The sequence below is a fragment of the Terrapene carolina genome, unplaced genomic scaffold, assembly GCF_002925995.2.
Source record: "Terrapene carolina triunguis isolate 2854851 unplaced genomic scaffold, T_m_triunguis-2.0 Scaffold210, whole genome shotgun sequence".
NCBI classification, from domain to species: domain Eukaryota; kingdom Metazoa; phylum Chordata; order Testudines; family Emydidae; genus Terrapene; species Terrapene triunguis.
The window spans coordinates 10,692,129-10,711,875 of record NW_020664561.1 but is presented as its reverse complement, the minus strand read 5'-3'; the positions used below and the strand labels follow the sequence as shown (position 1 = coordinate 10,711,875).

At 48.5% G+C, this 19,747-nt stretch overlaps 1 protein-coding gene across 1 annotated transcript; it reads left to right on the top strand.

Annotated features, from left to right (window-relative positions):
• The first annotated feature begins 7,054 nt into the window (after positions 1–7,054).
• LOC112103820 (histone H4-like) lies at positions 7,055–7,510 on the top strand. The gene is made up of 2 exons (XM_024195772.2): positions 7,055–7,060; positions 7,184–7,510. The coding sequence occupies exons 1-2, from the start codon at positions 7,055–7,057 to the stop codon at positions 7,508–7,510; spliced, it is 333 nt and encodes a 110-aa protein (XP_024051540.2).
• Positions 7,511–19,747: the final 12,237 nt, after the last annotated feature.

Here is a 19,747-nt window from a genome sequence, read left to right as displayed (position 1 = left end):
ATTTGCCATTTACTGCTTCTAATATTTGCAATATTGCAGCATTCCTTATGCCTTTAGTGGGGAATTATCACAAAAATTGCCAAGAATTTTTAAAAGGTTTATGGTCCTAATCTAGAAAAACACTTCAGGACATGCTGAAGTCTATCCTTAGTCAGGAAAACACCTAAGTATGTGGTTAAGTGCTTTCTGAACCCGGGGTGTTCTCCTGAATTGGAACCTAAATGCTTTGCTGAATAGGAATGGGATCACCACCATATTCCAAGTTAATCATATGCACAAATGCTTTGCTGACTCAGGGCCTGCATCAGTCAATAGTGCCCAGTGTATTTCATTATGTGTAGGAAACTAACATCACTGCCCACTCTAGAAGTATTTCATCTTATGGAACACTGCACATCGCAGAATGTTTCTGACATGTTTTTAAAGAACAAGCATCCCCAGGTCAAGTAAGAGAGGAAATATTTTCTGTGCATTAATTTGGTTTTTTGGATCAAACATGTGATGGGTTGTTCATCCCACACAGGATTAGAAGGGGTTAAAGTGTGTGTGTGTGTGTGGGGGGGGGCAATTAACTGCCCAGTCTGCACCTGAAGGAGTCAGGGGAGTTGATTAAAGGAGGCTCAGCTGGGCAGGAATAGGCAAGGCCTATAAAGCCCAGGAACTGAGACTAGAGAAGGTACCTGGGAAAGGCTGCAGGCAGCAGTCACTCCCTGGGAAACAGGGCTGGCTCCAGGCACCAGCTTACCAAACAAGTGCTTGGGGCAGCACGTCCAGCTGTTTGGCGGCAATTCGGCGGATGGTCCCTCACTCCTGCTCAGAGCGAAGGATCTTCTGCCGAATTGCCGCTGCAGATCGCGATTGCAGCTTGTTTTGTTTGGCTGCTTGGGGCGGCCAAAATCCTGGAGCCGGCCCTGCTGGGAAAATGAGGGAGTTTGGTTTGGAGCTGGTACTCCTGGAGAAGGGGGGGAAACCAGGAAGAGTAGGAAGCAGTGTAGGGAAGGAGCAGGGAGGGCTGAGAAAGATCCCAGAACTGCTAAGCTGAGGGTTCTTGGATTGGAGCCTGGAGAAGAGGGCAGGCCTGGGTTCCTCTACTGGCCATTGGGGAAGTGGCACCATCAGGATAGTACAGGAGAACGCTGCCTGGGACTGTTTGCATAGAAGAACTTTGAGTAACCCTGAAAGGGGGAAACAAGGTGACTTGGACTGACAGCTGAGTCATGAAGAGGGTGCTGCGGTTCCTGGAGTGAGATGCGTCCACAGGGTGAGAGGACGACGGGAGATGCACCATCTGAATAGAGTGCACCAACTGGCAGAGCTAAGCCGCAGGAGAGCCAGCAGGAGGTGCCGGTGTGGTGAGTGGACCCTGTCATATGAATCTCAAATTCTGATTATATAATGGTACTCCAGATGCTGTACAAATCTGGACTGTGTCCATGCCGTGGGAAGACACTAAACTGTGAAATGTGGCACTGTGTCATGGTTCTAGTATATTTCACACTCTTTCATGTGGTCTGTTTAGAGCAGCTGAAATCTCATCCTAAGGAAGCCATGCCAAATAGAGGGTATTCCGCTCTAAGCTAACTATGAAAAAGTATATTCAGAGCAGGCCTGCTTCTGCCAGCCCCTGCTCCTGTTCAGTAATGCCCTACTCTGAGCAGTCTCATCGGTTTCAATGGGGGTGATCACAGAGTGAGGTGCAGCTCAATATAAAAGTGGCAGAATCTACCCCAGTATTTGCATGAGATGACCCCAGCCAGGCTGTGTCTGGAGGACTTGCTTGTGGGCACAAAGAAAGCATCCCTATCTCATGTGGGGACAATTCCTGCCTTGGCTCTGATTAGCCTCTGTGAAGCTTGCAATCCTCTTGGTGGGACGCATGTTAGCTGGATCTGTGCTCTGCCTTGCTCTGCCTCCCACCACCAGCAGTTGGGTGCTGCACTGGATGCCCCCAAAGAACTGGCCCCACAGAGTACAGGTAGAACCTCAATAGTCCCACTTTGGGGCAGGACCTGTTTGTTCCGGGAGGAGGGCTGGGACTGGCCCTCAGGTTAAATATGTTAACCCTTTGGCGTACAGAATTCTGCTAATACTTTACTCTTAGGAGGCCTGATTCAGAGCCCACTGAAGTCAATGGCTTTGTATTGTTGCCAATGGGTAAGGTACTGGCCTGTGTATTCGGAGCTCCAAGTTCTAGTCACAGCCCTGCTGTGTGACTTTTCTCTGTGCATGTTGGAAAGTGCTTTGAGATCTGTCGATGAACAACGCTGCATGAGAGCTAGTGAAGTGTCTGAGCCGCACCAAGTGCTCTCCGTGCAATAACTCATCCCTCCAACACTTCTATCGTGGAAGTGGCTCTACCCTTGGTTTATCATAAACATGGTCTGAGGCATTTTATTTTCTCTGGCATAAAATCATAGATGTAAGTAAACCCTGTTGAGCCAAATAAAATGGGGATCATTAAATTAATCCAGGTCAGCGAGGTCTGGTGGGAGTGGGGAACCTTTCAGGGTGCCCATCAGGGGCACAACATTATTGTGGAGAAAGGAGTTTTTCAGATCACTGTGTCTTAGACAGACAAGGGCTCACCCCCTAATAATGGAAAGAGGCCAGGCTTTTGATCTTGGAAAAGTATCATGCAGGAGCATCAGAAGCTCCCTATAAGTAAATGTGTGTGTGTGTGTGGGGGGGGGGGGGGGATGACACCCCACCCCACCCCTGCTAGCTCCTCTCTGCCCTCATCACTCGCCCTTACAGCCAGTAAAATGTGGGAGGGCATGGCTCCCTGTCGTCCCCCCCCCATTCCGGCGCCCCGGTACCATGCTATTGTCTTGTTGGCACTGTTTTCTGAAGCGGGGGGAGGGGGGACAGGGTGATTCTTGGAGGTCCTGGTTTCCCTGTGATATTCTGAGAGCTCATGCCCTTGGGATAGCCATTTGGTGAGAATTCTTACAAGCTGCTTGACAGCCTGGTTCAAGGCTCATGGGAATCAGTGTCTGACTGGGGGTTTGCATTAGGCCATTAATCTCTGAACTCAGAAACAGCTCAGGGTAAGGCCCCTGGCACGGTGGATCAGGCAGCTGGTATCTCTTGGTGAACTGGGCTCTGAATTACCTGCAGGCTGGAGCTCTGGGGGGGAAGGATTTTGTGTGACTGTGGATTGAGTGAAGTGTTCTTTGTTGGCTAACTGAAACAGTCAAGATGTCAAACAAGGCACTTCTGTATTATTGAAGTTAGGAGCCTTTTGGGTTTTTTCCTCCTTTGCACTGAGGCTTCAAGATACCAGGACATAAGTCTCTGCGTCTGCAAAAACCTGCTTAAGAAAGGGAGCGGTGGGAATGGGACAGAACCAATCTCATACCCTCTGATTCCTGCATTGCTGTATTTCAGCAAATATTTTGCAAAAGGGTTGAATTTCCAACAGGTGAATGGCTCACAGAGCCTTGCAAATGTAAAAAGAAAACGAAGATTGTTTTTTAGCTGACATTTAAACCTCTTTTACTAGCCTGTCATGCTGGTTCCCATAGGTTAGGCGAGACATACTTTCCTTGAAGAAGAAAAGGATATTTATAGCAGTGTAGGGTGATAACAGGGAAATCTCCAGGCTGCAGTACCTGTCAGCATAAGGTTACTTATGAATCTAATGTTAGCAACCAATACCAAGTTGTTACAAGTCCCGTACTACAGTGGTCCCTGCTGTTCAGTCCCACGTACAGCTCAGCCAATGCATCCCAGTCCTGATGGTACCCACTGATGTTGCAGATGAGGGCAAGTGCATTCAAGTCTGCTGTGGATTTGCAGTCTGGCTAAACAACTTGGTATTGGTTGCTAACATTAGATTCATTGTGACCTAAAAGCAAACTTACCAAGACATGTCTTGGTGCACGGCCTCTGTCATTGCTGCTCCAGCCAGCCTCCAAGTCTGCCTTGTAATGTCTGTGGCCACAGTCCTGTAACAGAGTCAGTGCAGGCAGATCCTTGTGCCTGTGCAGATCCCCACTGCCTTAATGTAGGAGGCAGGGTGGCCTACTCAATAGCTTGAAGGCCTGGGTTCTGTTCCTGGTTCTGCTAGTAGTTTGCTGGGTGACCATACGTGAATTGCTTTGCCTAACTGTGCCTCAGTTTCCCCATGTGTAAAATGGGGATAATGATACTGACATCCTTGTAAAGAGCTGTGAGATCTCTGGCTAAAACAGCTAGGAATTGTTATTGAAGGACTGTAGGGTCAGGGCCTGTATCTTGACCCTTTACCCTTTTTGTTTTTCGGTACAGACATGACAAGTCCCTCCCTCTTTCTATTGGCAGTATTGGTCAGTGCCAGAAATGGCTCCATCACTTAAGCTGGACAAGCTGTGGCCCTGATCCTGCAATCTCAGATACATGGTTGTTGCCATCAATGGGGCTTCACACAGGCACAGAGCTCTGCATAGATACAGGGATCTGACTACATGTAGGAGCCACCTTGCAGGATCAAGACCCTGGTTCTTCAACCCTTTCCCAGCACCTCCACCAAAGAAACCAGTCCCTGGAGGGTTTTCATGCAGTGTCTCATCCCAGGGGAATCATTTGGTGAAGCTTTTTGTGAGGGGAGAGGGAGGTTTCAAAGGGACGATGAGAAAACATTTCCCTATTTCTGACTTTCTGCTAGCCAAAATAAATTAGGAAACTCATTGTGTCTCCAAACCAACTTGGTCTACAAGTTCCAAACGTGTTCTGTTTTACTGGCCCTTTAGGGTTTTATGGGGGAATTAAAAGGATAAATCACAGACAACAGCTTTATAATAGAGATCCTGCATTTATGTAGGCAGGGAAGCGGTTTAGTTAACAAAGGGCTCATTAAAGCAGGGATATAAACAGAAGGCTGGGCAAGGGGCCTGGTGCAGAAGTGGATTCCCTCCAGGCTAGGAATAAAGTTCAATCTGGGGAACTGGCTGCTGAGCTTAAAGGAGAGGACCACTTGTTCTTTTGCTCTGCTTTGCTTGGTTTGCAATTGCTTTGGATCAGGCTAAAGAAAACCCCAGAGCTGGAGAAGCGCCCTCTACAGGGCCGTGTGTGCCTGAAAGTGGCAGGATGTAGTTCTCAGGTTGTTTGCGCTCTCCCTTGCTTCTTCCTGTTATCTGCGGCTACAGCCTGGGCCACAATCGTACAGTGCTAGTTTCATGCAGGGAGGAACTGGCTGGGTCCCTTAACTCTCTTTCCAGGCACACTCATATTTAGGGATTTTAAGGTGAAGAATGCTTGTAAAGGAAGTGTTGGGGATAACTGACTCCACTGAAACCAGCTTTCAGCCTTAACTCTTAAAACAAAGACTCTGTGTTTGTGGATTGCTTCCAGTTCAGCACCTTGGAGGCTTGTGGGGCTGGTTTGATCTATAGTGGACTAAAGTGACTTCACACCTGCAGTCGGGAACCGTTGTGCAAGCCAGAACAGATGCTAGAGAGTGTGGCTGAACAGAACAGTATGGAAAAACAATTTTAAAGAGACAATGACCAAGGCTTGCTCTGACAGTCCAACCAAGGTTCTTTGGCACTCCCTCCTCTCATGCAGAAACTCCCAAGTGTGTTAAATGACAATGTGCCTGCTTTAGTTATGGAGGCTAATTCTGCTGGGGGTGAGATTGAGAACAGTCCCACTCACTTGTCTTGAGATCTATACATGATTGAAATCCAAAGGTCAGATACTTAGCTGGCTGAAATTCTCATCACTTTATTGGAGCTAGGACCATTTACCTTCGCTGATGACCTGCAGGACTTCAGACCTGAAAGGCAAATGTACCCAGCTACTATTCAGCTGACTTTGCTCCCATGTTCCTTTTGATTCTGTACACTGCAACCCTGGAGCCAGGCTATGGCTCAATATGATCCTCAAAGGAAAAGCAACAAATCCCTAATTTAGAGAGCTCGCCAATGTTTTCATGCCATCTGCCTGGCTGCACGGATATTAACAAGTTACTGGATCTGGACCTGCTGTGCCTTGATGCAAAGATTTATTTTTACAGCCTTGGTATTTAAAATGATCTTTTATAATTTCATGCTTAAATAACACTAAATAATGTTCCATGCTTGCATAGCGTAATTGGAAGAGGCAAATCAACCAAACAAATCAGCAATGACTGATCTTCCTGGATATCTTCAACCAGAAACAAATTGAAGAAAAGGGCCCTGGCTGATTAACGCTTTGAGGGCCTTTGCCAGCTTAAGTATTTGCATAGGCTGGGAATCACAAGAGTTTAAAAGAGCTAGTGACCTCTTGCCAAATAAAACAGTGGGCATTAGATTAAATTCACTTTAAAAAAACAAAAACGTGTTGTCAGAAGCTGCCAGATGGATGATGCTCTGGAACTATTGTAGGATTTTGGACTACTGCAGAAAAGATTTAGAAAATACTCTGTCTCATTTAGCCCATTTTTAAGTCTTTTTTATTAAAAATGGCCCTGATTCACAACTGCTTTACTTCAGTTGAACACTGCTGGATTTTTCGTGTGATGCTGGCAGCCCAGATGCCACTCTTGCCCAGGCTGCAGGCATTAGCTAAGAACTGACAGCCTTGTAGCTGCAGACCAGACAGGTCACCTGTAGGTTAGTTTTGCTCAAAACAGGTTTTACTCTAAGAATGTGTTTAGACTCTCTAGGCCTTGTCTACACCAACACTTTAAGTCAATCTAAGTTATGTCAGTTACGTAACTTAATAGCACAGTGCAGACACTGTGTTAAGTCTGTCGATGGGAGATGCTCTCCTGTAGACTTAGTGCTTCTTAACCAAACCCCCTAAATCAACGCTGCTTAGTGAAGACAAACACTATGAAATGCTTGTTTCTGCAGGTATTAATCTCACTTTTAATTGCTATATCCCATGTTATAAGGTAATATTTGTCTGTTCTGAAACTACATGCCCACAGTCAGGAGGGACGCATTACAAGTGTGAAATACTAGTTTGCCCCAGGGCGTTCTCTCCTGCCCAACAAAAGAAGGCCCATGAATGCCAGCCAAACCATTATGGAACATCCGAAGACAAAAGACTTTGTTGATTGCTCCCCTCCTACCCAGGAAGAGGAGACATGCAGGTGAACTTGTCCCATTGTTATCTTGAACTCTGAGTGACGGGAGTAAAAATCCTGACAAGAAGAAACTGCCTCTTTTTGTCTGTGTGAACTCAGAAGGGCCAGAGATTTCTTAACTGAAACCAGCTATCTGCTTGCAAAATATCTGGTCTCGGCAAGGGCGGAAAGGGGCTGGGTAAGGTAGGTGCTAAGAGGCACCGTAAGGTCTTGCGAGACAACATCCAGGGTATTACGAAGCCGGCGATCCGCCGCTTGGCTCGCCGCGGTGGGGTGAAGCACATCTTGGGGCTGATCTATGAAGAGGCTCGGGGGGTGCTGAAGGTTTTCCTGGAGAACATGATCTGCGATGCGGTGACCTATACCGAGCACGCCAAGCGGAAGACGGTGACGGCAATGGATGTGGTGTATGCCCTGAAATGCCAGGGGCGCACCCTGTATGGTTTTGGGGGCTGAATTGGCTTTTAACCTAAAAAACCCAGGGGCTGCCTCCTGCATCTGCCCTGAAAGACACTTTGAATTGACTGATTACTGCAGTTCTAAGTATCAGGGGGTAGCCGTGTTAGTCTGTATCCACAAAAACAACGAGGAGTCTGGTGGCACCTTAAAGACTAACAGATTTATTTGGGCATAAGCTTTCGTGGATAAAAAACCCACTTCTCAATGGGTAAAAGTCCCACTGCAGCTCTGTTTATTCTTAGGATTTAGATGGTAACTTTAATGGTGTGTGTGTTTGCTTGCTTTAACCTGTAAATAGCTTATTCCTTTTTCCTAGTTAATAAACCTTTAGATAGTTTATTACAGGATTGGCTACAGGCATTGACTTTGGTGTAAGATCTAGAGCAGGTTCTCATGACAAATATTTTGGTGGCCTCAGAATGCGGCCACCAACTCTTGCTGGTGGCTGCTCTGACAGTTTTTCCTAAAGTATTTTAGGAAAAACAAATAAATATGAACATCAAAATTATTGTTATTTATTGCTAGCTAGTAAGTCTGCTGCTGTGAAAAGTGATATTTGTATGTTTGTTAATATTTTTCACAGCCTCCCAGCTAGCTACTAAGTCTGCTGTGAAACTTGCTCAGCCCCGGCAAGCCTGGGGACAAATTAAGCCCTGGATGGGGAGTTGGATGGACAGGCAGCAGGAGCCAGGGGCAATGAGGGGTGGGGGAGGCAGCGGGGAGCAAGATCCTGAAGCCTCAAGGATGGGGGCCCCACAAAGGAGCTTGAAGTCCCAGGGCCATAGCCCGAAGCCTTGCGGCCAGGGGACAGGGCCAGAGCCTGAAGCCCTGTGGCCAGAGTCTGCCATCCGAGGGCTGAAGCCTGATCCCCACCACCTCCAGGAAGGTGAGCAATTCACAGGCTGCCTGCTCCTCCAGTATTGTGCCCCAGGTGTGTCTAGATGGGGGAGGGGGCAGGGCAGAAACCCTGCTGGCAGCCCCAGCAACCAACACTAAGGGTACGTCCAGACTACCCGCTGATAGGGTAGCGATTGATTTATTGGGGATCGATATATCATGTCTCGTTAAGACGTGATATATCTATCCCCGAACGCGCTCCCCGTCGACTCTGGAACTCCACCGGAGTGAGCGGCGGTAGCGGAGTTGACGGGGGAGCCGCGGCCATTGATCCCGCGCCGTGAGGACCCAAGGTAAATCGATCTAAGATACCTCGACTTCAGCTACGCTATACGCGGAGCTGAAGTTGTGTCTCTTAGAGCTATTCCCCCCCCCCCCCCCCCTTAGTGTAGACCAGCCCTAAGGTGACTCATCCAGGAGCAACAGGGAGGGGGAGGGGCAGCTGCTTTGCCTTGCAATCACTGCCCAGGAGGCTGTGGCTGCAAGAAAAGCCCCTGGTGGCTGTATTTGAGAAGCTGAAGAGTACCAGTTGATCTGGGATGAGTGACTGGTCTCTTGGGACTAGAAGTAAACTAAATGTGTAAACCCTATGGGTTACAGTGGACGAGAAGCTGGATATGAGTCAGTGTGCCCTTGTTGCCAAGAAGGCTAACAGCATTCTGGGCTGTATAAGTAGGGGCATTGCCAGCAGATGAAGGGACGTGTTCGTTCCCCTCTATTCGACATTGGTGAGGCCTCATCTGGAGTACTGTGTCCAGTTTTGGGCCCCACACTACAAGAAGGATGTGGAAAAATTGGAAAGAGTCCAGCGGAGGGCAACAAAAATTATTAGGGGGCTGGAGCACATGACTTATGAGGAGAGGCTGAGGGAACTGGGATTGTTTAGTCTGCAGAAGAGAAGAATGAGGGGGGATTTGATAGCTGCTTTCAACTACCTGAAAGGGGGTTCCAAAGAGGATGGATCTAGATTGTTCTTAGTGGTACCTGATGACACAACAAGGAGTAATGGTCTCAAGTTGCAGTTGGGGAGGTTTAGGTTGGATTTTAGGAAAAACTTTTTCACTAGGAGGGTGGTGAAGCGCTGGAATGGGTTACCTAGGGAGGTGGTGGAATCTCCTTCCTTAGAGGTTTTTAAGGTCAGGCTTGACAAAGCCCTGGCTGGGATGATTTAGTTGGGAATTGGTCCTGCTTTGAGCAGGGGGTTGGACTAGATGACCTCCTGAGGTCCCTTCCAACCCTGATATTCTATGGTGTGTGTTTTGTTTTGTTTTTTAAGTAAATGACCATTTATCACTATGTCCAGTTTGTCTGGGTAGCAAGATAGATGGGAGAGGCTAAGGGGACTGTCTGTGATTCCATGGTAACTGTTATAGTGATCCAGGAGTTCACATTTGTTACTGGCTTTGTGAAATCTAATGATAGAATACAGTAGTTTGGGGTGTCTGCCCTGTTTGTGACAGTATGCTCTGAGCTAGGCACTTGGTCATGAGCCACTCCAGACAGGGTGACAACTTGCTTTCAAAGGAACTGCACTAGTATAAAATAGGAGTAACTCAGTACAGGATCATGCCCTCAGTTTTATCATTTTTGGAACATTCCATGGCCCCTTGGCAGAGAGAATGTGAAATGTTACATGATTTAGCCATCAAAGTCCTTTTTGCTGTTCTGAACTAGGATGGCCTTGTTTTGGCACAAAAAGTTCACTTTAGGCCTAGATTTCAAATGTGCAAGAAGTTAAGGTTGTCAAACTTTGACACAAATCATGGGTGTTTTGCATGCCTCCTGGGAAAACTGACATCCTTGTTTCCACGGTAGAACAGATACAGCATGAGTTTCCCCACCAGGACCAGTCAGCATGTCTCAGCTTTGATCTGGAGGGACCAACTCGTGGGCTTTAGGGAAGCTCTTACCTCCATGCCTGTATGCTGAGGATTGCAATAAGGGAAGCTAGTTGTGATGTACATGTTCAACTGGATCGAGCCACCAACTCTTGCCCCGTAGGGTGCTGAACAGCCTTCAGAGCTTACCTCTGAGTCACTGCTTACCTGGTTTAGATTTGAACACGTGACCTGCAGGTAACTGGCACCATTGCCCATTACCTATTCCTTAACTTTGCTTCCATTTTGGTACCCTCATCACCAGGCTGGGAAGTCAGTGGCTGGCCCCAAGCACTCCCTGGCCTAAAGCAGCTTGATTTGAGGAGGGAAAGATCTCTGTGAAAAGGCATCTCAAGTGTGCTGAATGCTTAGTGCTCTGTATCTCCATGCTGGAGACTTGATTTCATCTTGTTCTGGGGGCCTGCTTGACAGCCAGGTGGGACTGAAGTTCTCTGCTTAGCCACAGAACAGGTCTAGAACAGGCAGAACTAGACCCAGTTTAGTGGCCAAAACCAATGACCACCTTGGCTTACGGCTGTAGTGGTCTTAACCTGTGGGACCAACCCCCAAGGATGCTGATGGTAGCTGTATAGGGGCATTGTGATGGTCCTCCCAATACATGTATCTGGTCTCATTAGGAGACAGATTTGTTCAGCCACTTGCAACCAGGTCCTGCTGAGCCATCCCACTTTTGCAGTGCTTCTTTGGAAGCATCATGGAACAGCCTGCAAACTGGGACTGAGGATTCTGCAGCCTGTCTTCAAAGGTGCAGCTGAGTGGTGTTTGGAGGAGAGTGGCTGAAGATCAGGGACTGGCTGCAGAATCTGCAGTTGCAAAGGGCTCCCCAGCCAGAGGCAGAGAGGTCTGCTCATGCCTGCTCCTTGCCCCTTTCCACACACCATGTCAGGAGCATGAGAAGGCTGAGCTATGCCTCCAAAGCCCCAACCCTGCCTGCCTCCAGGACTTGCTAAGGCTTTAGATCAGTCAGGTGCAGAGGGAGCCCTGGTGAGAGATGAGGCATGCAGGAGAGGAAGGGGCAGTGGGTGAGGGGGACACGCATATGTCCCTCTGCTCCATCAGTGGCAGGGGAACCCTCCCTCTAGGGGAGGCTAGTGCCCCCCCACTCCCTGTGGCCAGAGGAGCCCATGCCAAGCCAGCCCAGCCACTGGTTGGCCTGAGCTGAGCCCCCACTGGCTTAGGGGGAGCATGGGTGGGGCCACAGCCTGGGTTAAGGGAGGCTTAGCCTCCCCTGGCCTATTATACCAGTCGCCCATGCTCTGCTCCCTGAGTCCTAGTTGACATAAATATCTGCCTGTAACTGGGTTCTTCCTTCATGCACCATCCCTTTCTCTGACCCCTCCCCAGGTGCTGCTGCCCCTAACTGGATCTTCTTCCTCCTTCCCCCACGCCAGCCCTCCTTCTGTGGCTGCTTCATGTCGCCTGCACTTCCCTTTCCTTGTCAACACTCTCCTTCCCCTCCGTCCCCCCTCCACCTGGCACATGTATGTGTTGGCTCCCAGCCAGCTTTTCCTATTCTTCCAGGTTGTCTGAGTTCTGCTCCAGTGTCCTCTCCTCCTCCCTACCCTACTGCAGAAACCTCCCTTCTGTTTGTGCCTGCATTAGCATTTCTGCTGACTGCAAGGATTGGTTTAATTTCATGGGTGTCATTTCCTTCAAGAAATCTCTCTCTGAGCAGCAGCCCGACGAATCCCTGATAAAACATATTTTCCTACGGTAATGATTTTATGGGCCCATAAGTCATGAATTTATTATAATCTAAGCCCCTGCTGCTGATTGCTGGAAAATGCAAAGTAATTAACAGCAAGTGGTAGCAGCTATTCCCACCTGGTAGCGTGTTCTTTGGTATGCTGATGGGTTTGATTAAAGTAATGACTACAGTGTAAAGCCTGGCTGTAACATATTAGCATGATTAATGCAGTATCCTAAATAAGAAACAAAACTAATGGGCATGGAGTGAGAAATTAAAAAAAAATATCCCCCTCCCTCCCTCTAGCTATTGTTCTGGCTCATTTATGCCTTCCTTTCTGTTAAATAATCTATGGCTTTCAGGGCCAAGGGGCAGGCTAGCAATGCATATCACAGTCTCATAACATCTTAAGTGCTTGTGTTAATTTTTCCCCCTGCCTCCCTCTTGGATAGGAAGGGGAGGGAATCAAGTTGTCTGAACTTGGTGTCGAATTGAATGCAATTTTATTTGGATCTCAGGCAGCCAAGGAACCAGCTTGAGTGAACTCATATAGCAGGCAGACTTCGTTTATGGCCTTGTCAAATAAAAACCCTGGGTCGCTATGGAAGCAGTGTTTGTGGTTCTATAACTAAAGGTAAGCTGAGTTGTGTCTGCAGCAGAGTCAGAAATTCTCCTATACCTCAAGAGTACAGTGGTGTCCTCCCTGAAACTGCAGCACTAACACTGAGAAAAGAATGACTTTTTGGAGAATTTATAAGTAAATCCATTAATTGCTTTGAAGAATTAATTTAAATACAGGTTTCAAGAAACCTAATCCTGTGTCAGATATTGTATTTTTTCCAAAAGGAAAAAAATATTTTGGGTTAAACTTTTTTGTGAAATCTCCTAGTAGGAAAACCACAAATGTGGCTTCTGGAAAACAAACAGAAAAGCATTTTGCTTTGTTTTGTTTTTCAAAAAATTTGTAACAGTTTCTAAAACTTTCTCCAAAGAAATTTTTTTTTCCCTGGGGGGGGGGGGAAAACGTTTTTTCCCCCCCCCCCCCCCCCCCAACAAAAAATCTTGATCAGCTTTAGTCTCTGGACTTCCGGCTATCAAAGGACATGCTAAAGTAATCTTAATGCCCTCTGGTAGTGAGAGTCATAATATATGGAACCACTGACCTTAATAAACACCTCTTGTTTACAAAAAGGCTGCAACTACAAACAGGCTTCCAGACAACATGAGTTCTATCTCTCTCTTTTGTTTACCAGGGATCACACACTATCTGAAACCTTGTACAGCATACAGAAACATACTAATGTTTTGATCCATCTTTCTAACAAACTATATAGAATACTAAAGCAAAATAGATGTCTCTAGAGCTGCATTCCAGAGCCTGTGGTTATGGAATAACATATCGCAGGCAAACCTAGCATTATGGTGAGGTGTGCCAAACTTGTCTAGAACTGGGACACTGCGTTGTACTGTGCAAAGTGCATTTCCAGTTGTATTCTCTCTCCTCATCAGATGCTTTTCTGCATTAAAAATCTGAGGGTTCCCCTACAGTTAGCCTTGATCCCTGCAAGATGCCATGTTGGTCCTTCCCATATCTTCACAATCTCTCTCCCAAGCAGCAGCCAGGGCCGGTTCCAGGCACCAGCCCAACAAGCAGCTGCTTGGGGCGGCCAAAAGAGAGGGGCGGCACGGCTGGCTCTTCGGCGGCGGGTCCCTCAGTCCCTCTTGGCGCGAAGGACCAGCCGCCGAATTGCCACTGAAGACTGCAGATTGCGATTGCGGCTTTTTTTTTTTTTTTTTCCTTTCCCTTTTTGCTGCTTGGGGCGGCAAAAACCCTGGAGCTGGCCCTGGCAGCAGCACAGGAGCTGCATGGGATAGGAGTTTGGTGGGTCCTGCAGCACATGAGACATTCAGGCTGGGGAAAGTGCTAGGCTGGGTATAAAAAAATGTTTAACCACAACAAAGGGAACATGCTACAAGGGCACAGCACAAGGCTACTGGGGCTTAATAGAGACGGAACCAAACTTTAAGCTTCATCATGGAAATGGGCATTGTTCAAACCCAGTATCATTTATGAGTGGAACTTCCGAAGAGTGGTCAGCAATGGCCTGACTCTGCTCCTGTTGACCAGCAATAGCAAGGCTGCTGTGGGCAGAGGTACACCAGTGGGAATTTTACTATGGACTTTCAATGGGAGCGGAGTTAGACCTACAGAGTTCATTGGATAATCCCACCCTAAGGCTATGTCAACACTACCACTTATGTCGGTATAACTTATGTCACTCGGGTGTGAATAAACCACCCGCATGAGCGACAAAAGTTACACCAACATACACACCAGTGTGGACAGCGCTGTGTTGGCGGGAGAGCTTCTCTTGTCAACGTAGCTACCACCACTTGTTGGGGGTGGTTAAATCATGTTGACAAGAGAGCTTTCTCCTGTTGGCTTAGAGCAGCTACCCTATAGATCTTACAGTGGTGTTGCTGCAAGCTCTCTAGTGTAGACGTAGCCTAAATCTTTCCACATGGCCATGAAGAATTCCTAGTGCTTCAGAGAGACACAGGTGATCTCCCTACCCCAAGCAGAATATCAGTTAAGTCAAGGTGAGATTTTACAGGAGAGGGTGACAATGTATAGTTGTTCAAGGGATGGACTGACAAAGGTTGCAGCATTTGCAGCTTGTAAATTTCTTCTTGTTGCCTTTGTCCTCCTTTCTCTCCTATCCAGAGGGGGAAAGAATGTGGTAGCATTGCACTCAAGTTCCATCCCACTCCCAAATATTGCCACAGCTGGATGCCTCTGCTGGAGGGAGGAGCGCTGAAATAGGGAACTACGTGGCTGTTGAATTGGTCAGTTGTTACACTCCAAAGCGCACCCCCACGTGAGAAGAAAGGCAATGTTTTTTCATCTCTCCTAGATGGATTATTTCAGTTTGTCTTCTGACTTAAACAGCGCTTTTGTGCGGTCACATCTGGAAGGCAGGCAGAAGAGTTAAAAACATTTGGGAGGTGATTTTAGTTGGAGTTCTGGGTGCCTGGCATCTCAGAAAATCAGCACAGTACTAGTCTTAAATGAGAGACAAAATCCAGCAGAAACTGATATGGGGGGGCCTCCAGAGATGTGCTGATGTGATTGAAGCAGTGCACTGCTTCAATCTTGCCTATTAAATCTCTTTCTCTTTCCTTTTATCCTCCCCTCCCTCGCATTTGTCCAGACTTCCTGGATAGAACGTTCTATTCCTATTCCTTCCAAAGCACAGCTTTCGTATCACCTTCGGGCATCTCTCCTGCCTGGAAGTTTATACAGAGAGAGAGGCGTGCGTGTGTGTGTGTGTGTGTGTATATGTGTGTGTGTGTGTGTGTGTGTATATATATATATATAATTTTTTCCCTTCCCCTGAGCTAATCAAGCAGGTGAAATTGAGCTGTAATGCAACTGGTAGCAGGCAGAGCAGAACATGCACTTTGGCACATGTACAGATTCTTGAATTGCCCTCAGATCAATACAAACGAACGCAGCCAGCCTCAAAAAAACACATAAAAATCTTATGGCCTTAAAAAAACCCTCACACAAAACAAAACCTGCTATCTCCTTTTATTCCTTCTGCTCCGGCTCCTGTTTTTGGAAGCGGATGAAGATAAAGTTACTGGGGCTGGCACTAGAGAGAAATACTGAATCTACCCCCTTTCCACACATCTGTACTAAAGAAAATGACTGCATTTGCCAGGGAAGATTTATACCTGCTGTGAGTCCCACAGTATCAGAGTAAATCAAGGCTGATACTTTTAGCACCTCCCCACCAAAAAGAAGCAGTTATGTTTTATGTTTACATTCTGCTCAGCTAATCAAGGTGAGTGAGAGGCGCTCAGTCCAGGCAAACTTTACTCTTATTACATTGATTGTATGCCTGCCTTGGTTTATTTTGTGTGTTCTCCTCCCCCACCGTCCCCCTGGGCCACTACAGCTCAGACGCACAGGGAAGACTGCTGCATGGGGCTCTAATCCATGGTCATCAGTAGTCAAAAAGAAGCATGAAGGATAAATAAAGACTACCTTTCACACTCAGGGCTCAGCTCTGACCTGTGATAAAACCTCTTTGTGCTGCCCTGTTGTATGTGGGAATGGGACATCTGTACCCAAGACAGTCCTCAGCTAGTAGAAAGGCCCTACGGGTCTTTCTTGCCGGTGTAAATCAGAGCAGCCAAAAGGTTGCTCTAAAGTCCCTATTGAGGAAAGCATGTAGGCTCGTGTTGAATCCTATTGACTTCAGTGGGAGTTAAGTATGCATTTGGGTGCGGTGCTGCTGAGCACGGATGCTTTCCTGAGTCAGGGCTAATATACTAGGGTTACCATATTCAAACATTTAAAAAAGAGGACACTCCACAGGGCCCCGGCCCCGCCCCAACCCCACCCCTTCTCCACCCCCATTCCAACCCCTTCCCCAAAGTCTCTGCCCCCTCCTCTGAGCACCCCGCATTCCCTCTCCTCTCTCCCGCTCTGATCTTGGTTGGGGGTTGCTAAGTGCTTCCCTGCTCCCCACTCGCCCCTATGCCCTTGCCTGCCCTGCTCCTCCTCACCCTGCAGCCTCTGCACCCCCCCCGCCCCTGCAGCCTCTGTGCCCCCTGCCTGCCCTGCTCCTCCTCGCTCTGCACCGCCTGCCTGCCCCGCCCCTGCAGCCTCTGCGCCCCCCGCCCCTGCAGCCTCTGTGCCCCCTGTTCCCCACTCGCCCTGCAGCCTCTGCGCCCCCTGCCTGCCCCGCCCCTGCAGCCTCTGTGCCCCGTGCTCCCCACTCGCCCTGCCGCCCCTGCGCCCCCCGCCCCCCCCCCCCCCCCCCACCCCCCTCCGCCCCCCCGCTCACCCGGCAGAGGGAGAGCTGCGGGCTCCACGTGGAATCAAACAGTCTGTGGGGGAGGAGGGAGCGGGGGAGGGGGAGGGACTCTGGCTGCTAGAGGCCCTAGTGGCTGCAAGTGGCTTTCAATCAGGCCAGGTGTCCAATCAGCTGCGCCGCACTCCGGATGAGGGGAAGGGGAAAATCCCGGACATTTCTACTTCATTAGAAATCTCCCCCTGGACGGCCATTTAACACTGAAAAAGCCGGACATGTCCGGGGAAACCTGGACGGATGGTAACCCTAAATATACAGCAGGGCTGGTGTGGCCTCCAGCCTGCCTGGGATTGCTGGGGTGTAACACGATCTCTCTCCCTCCCCCATCCCTCTGGGGTGCCAACCTCAGCTCAGGAGCCACTGAGCCCTTAGCCAAGTGTTTTCCCAGGTCTTGTCTGACCCTGGGGGTTTGAGGCTCACAGGGGGGCTGCTGATTCCAGCAGCAGGGCAGGCTAACAGTTCTGCTTGGAGTGAATCTGTCATGCCCTACAGGTCTGCTGCTGCAAACCCTGCCTGGTCCCTGGAGTGTCCATCTCTTTCCCCCCGCCCCTGGCCTGCATCTCCCCAATGTGACCAGTGGGTAAACTCCCTGCAGTGGCAGCCATGCTGAGTAAAAGCTCCCCTCTGCAGGGGTGGGGAGGAGCAGGCGTAGGGCTGGGCTGGGCTGAGCAGGTAGGCAGTAGACCATGGCAGAGGGTTCTGTGGGAGGGTGGTGGCCAGGTGAGGGGCTTTCAAAGGGGTTCTGGCAGATTAGGGAAACAAGAGTGGCAGAGAGGGAGGGATCCGAGCTGGGTGTGGGGTCTGGGCAAGAAGTGAGTACTTACTCCCTTCATGATCTATGGGTTAAGATGGCATTGGAAGCAGCCCCACCAGCATGGTAGCCTCTTGCTTTTTTCCCAGCTCAATATCTCAGATGTCGTGCCCTCTGGAAGTTGTGCTGCATTCCAAGGGCACCATCATGCCCTTCCATGGTGAAGGGGGAGGGGAGGAACATGTAGCAGCATAGCTAACACAGTCATCAGGGCTGGTTGTGGCAGATGCAGCTCCTAGCTCTTCTGTAAAGGAGCAGGGGGCACCGCTGGGTAAAATGTGTGACAGGCTGTAGCCTACAGGCTAACCAGCTTGGAGCCTGGCAGGCTGCTGCAGAAGCTCTTCCCTGCCAAATAGGACTCTCGGTAGCACTAGACTGCGATCCTGTCCCATGACTGAGCATGCATGAGAAATCCTTCATACCCACCCCATGCCAGGCAGGACTTGGCCCAGGGTGCAATTTTTGACCAAAGAATAATTTGAGTGTCCATTAAAATAAAAGCACCAGAGTTTTTTCCCCAATAAATGCAATGTCACTTTTTTTATAGGAGTACTTGTGGCACAGAGGGTTATAAACACAAGTGGGCCAGGTTCCCAGCAGGGGGACGTGGGCGTTGAAGTCAATGGAGCTACACTGATTTATACCAGCTGAGGATCTGGCCTAACTGCATCTATTTCAATGAGTGATCCCTCAAGTGTTCTCTCTTGGATCAGGCCTTACAACCAAAGCCCATTGAAATCGATGAGAATCTTCCTTTGTCTTTAGTGGGCCTCTGAAATAGGCCCTTTTTTTTTTTTTTTTTTTTTTAAATCAGCTGGTAGAAATAAATGCTACTGTAATATCACGGCTTAGAATTTAAACCGTCAGGACGGTCATTGTTATGGCCTAATTCAACTACATCTCTATGGGAAATGTGCGTGTTTAACAGTAATGCAAAATATTACAAAGGGAGCAAGTTCCTTCGAGACGTCTCACTGAATTTCCCATTTCTTGTGTAATTAAGGCTTCCGCTCTAGGGTTTGAGTCTCTCTTTGGGTTGCATGTACCCTATACACAGAAATACCGGGTGAAATCCTGGCCCCATTGAAGTCAATGGCCCACCTCCCTTCACTGGGGCTAGGATCTCTAACTGTGTGCCTTTTCTATCACGCCTCCCACCCCAGGATCACCAAGCGCTTTACAAACGTTAACGGACTGAGCGTGGATGTTATTGGACCTAATTTACAGATGAGAGAAATTAAGCCGTCAGGAAATTGGTGGTGGAATCAGGCGTAGAGGCTAGTAGACCTCTTGACTTCTTGATCAAACCAGGAAACCGTTCTCCTGCCATCTTGTAGTCTCTTCAGCTGAACAAACATGTATGAGCCAGACCCTCTTAAATTCTAGTGCCAGTGCTAACATGAACTCCTCTGAGTGTGGACAAAGTCCTAACCTCTCTGCCTTGCTTTTTTCTTCTGTGTAATGGGCATGATAAACCCCTCTCAGTGATTGTGGTGAGGATTAACCGTTTGATTTCCATGAAGTACTTTGGAGATAAATCCAGTATAACGGTTTGCATTCTTGTGCGTGTTCTGCTTTAGCTCGTACTCCCTTGCTTTCTTTGCCTGCCTGTTTGTTATGCCTGAGCACAGAAGTCCTCTCCAAAGAGGCAATTTTGGCACCAGGCCTGAATTCTCATCAAGACTGCCTAGTCTCGTCTTCGACAAGCCGTGAGCTTCAGCCACGCTGCTGAGAAAAGGAGACTCAGGGTAGATTGGGTTTTGCTGCCTCTCTTTTTTTTTCCCCCTCCCCCCCTCCATTGTGGGAGTGAAAGCACAATCGTGACTGCAAATCCTGCCCAGCAGCATACCTCTTGTAATCTGCAGTAAGCAGAACTGTCTGGTACAGCCAGTAGAACAGGGGTGCTCTCTCCTTCTGCAAGGGCTGAATCCAGGTATAAATTTAGGACCACACATTCTCCTCATCCCCCATCTGAGCCCGCACTGATATCTATGGCAGCTCTGCCCAGAGATCAAGAGTAGAACCATGGCTTTACGTACTAACTAACCTTTAAGAGAT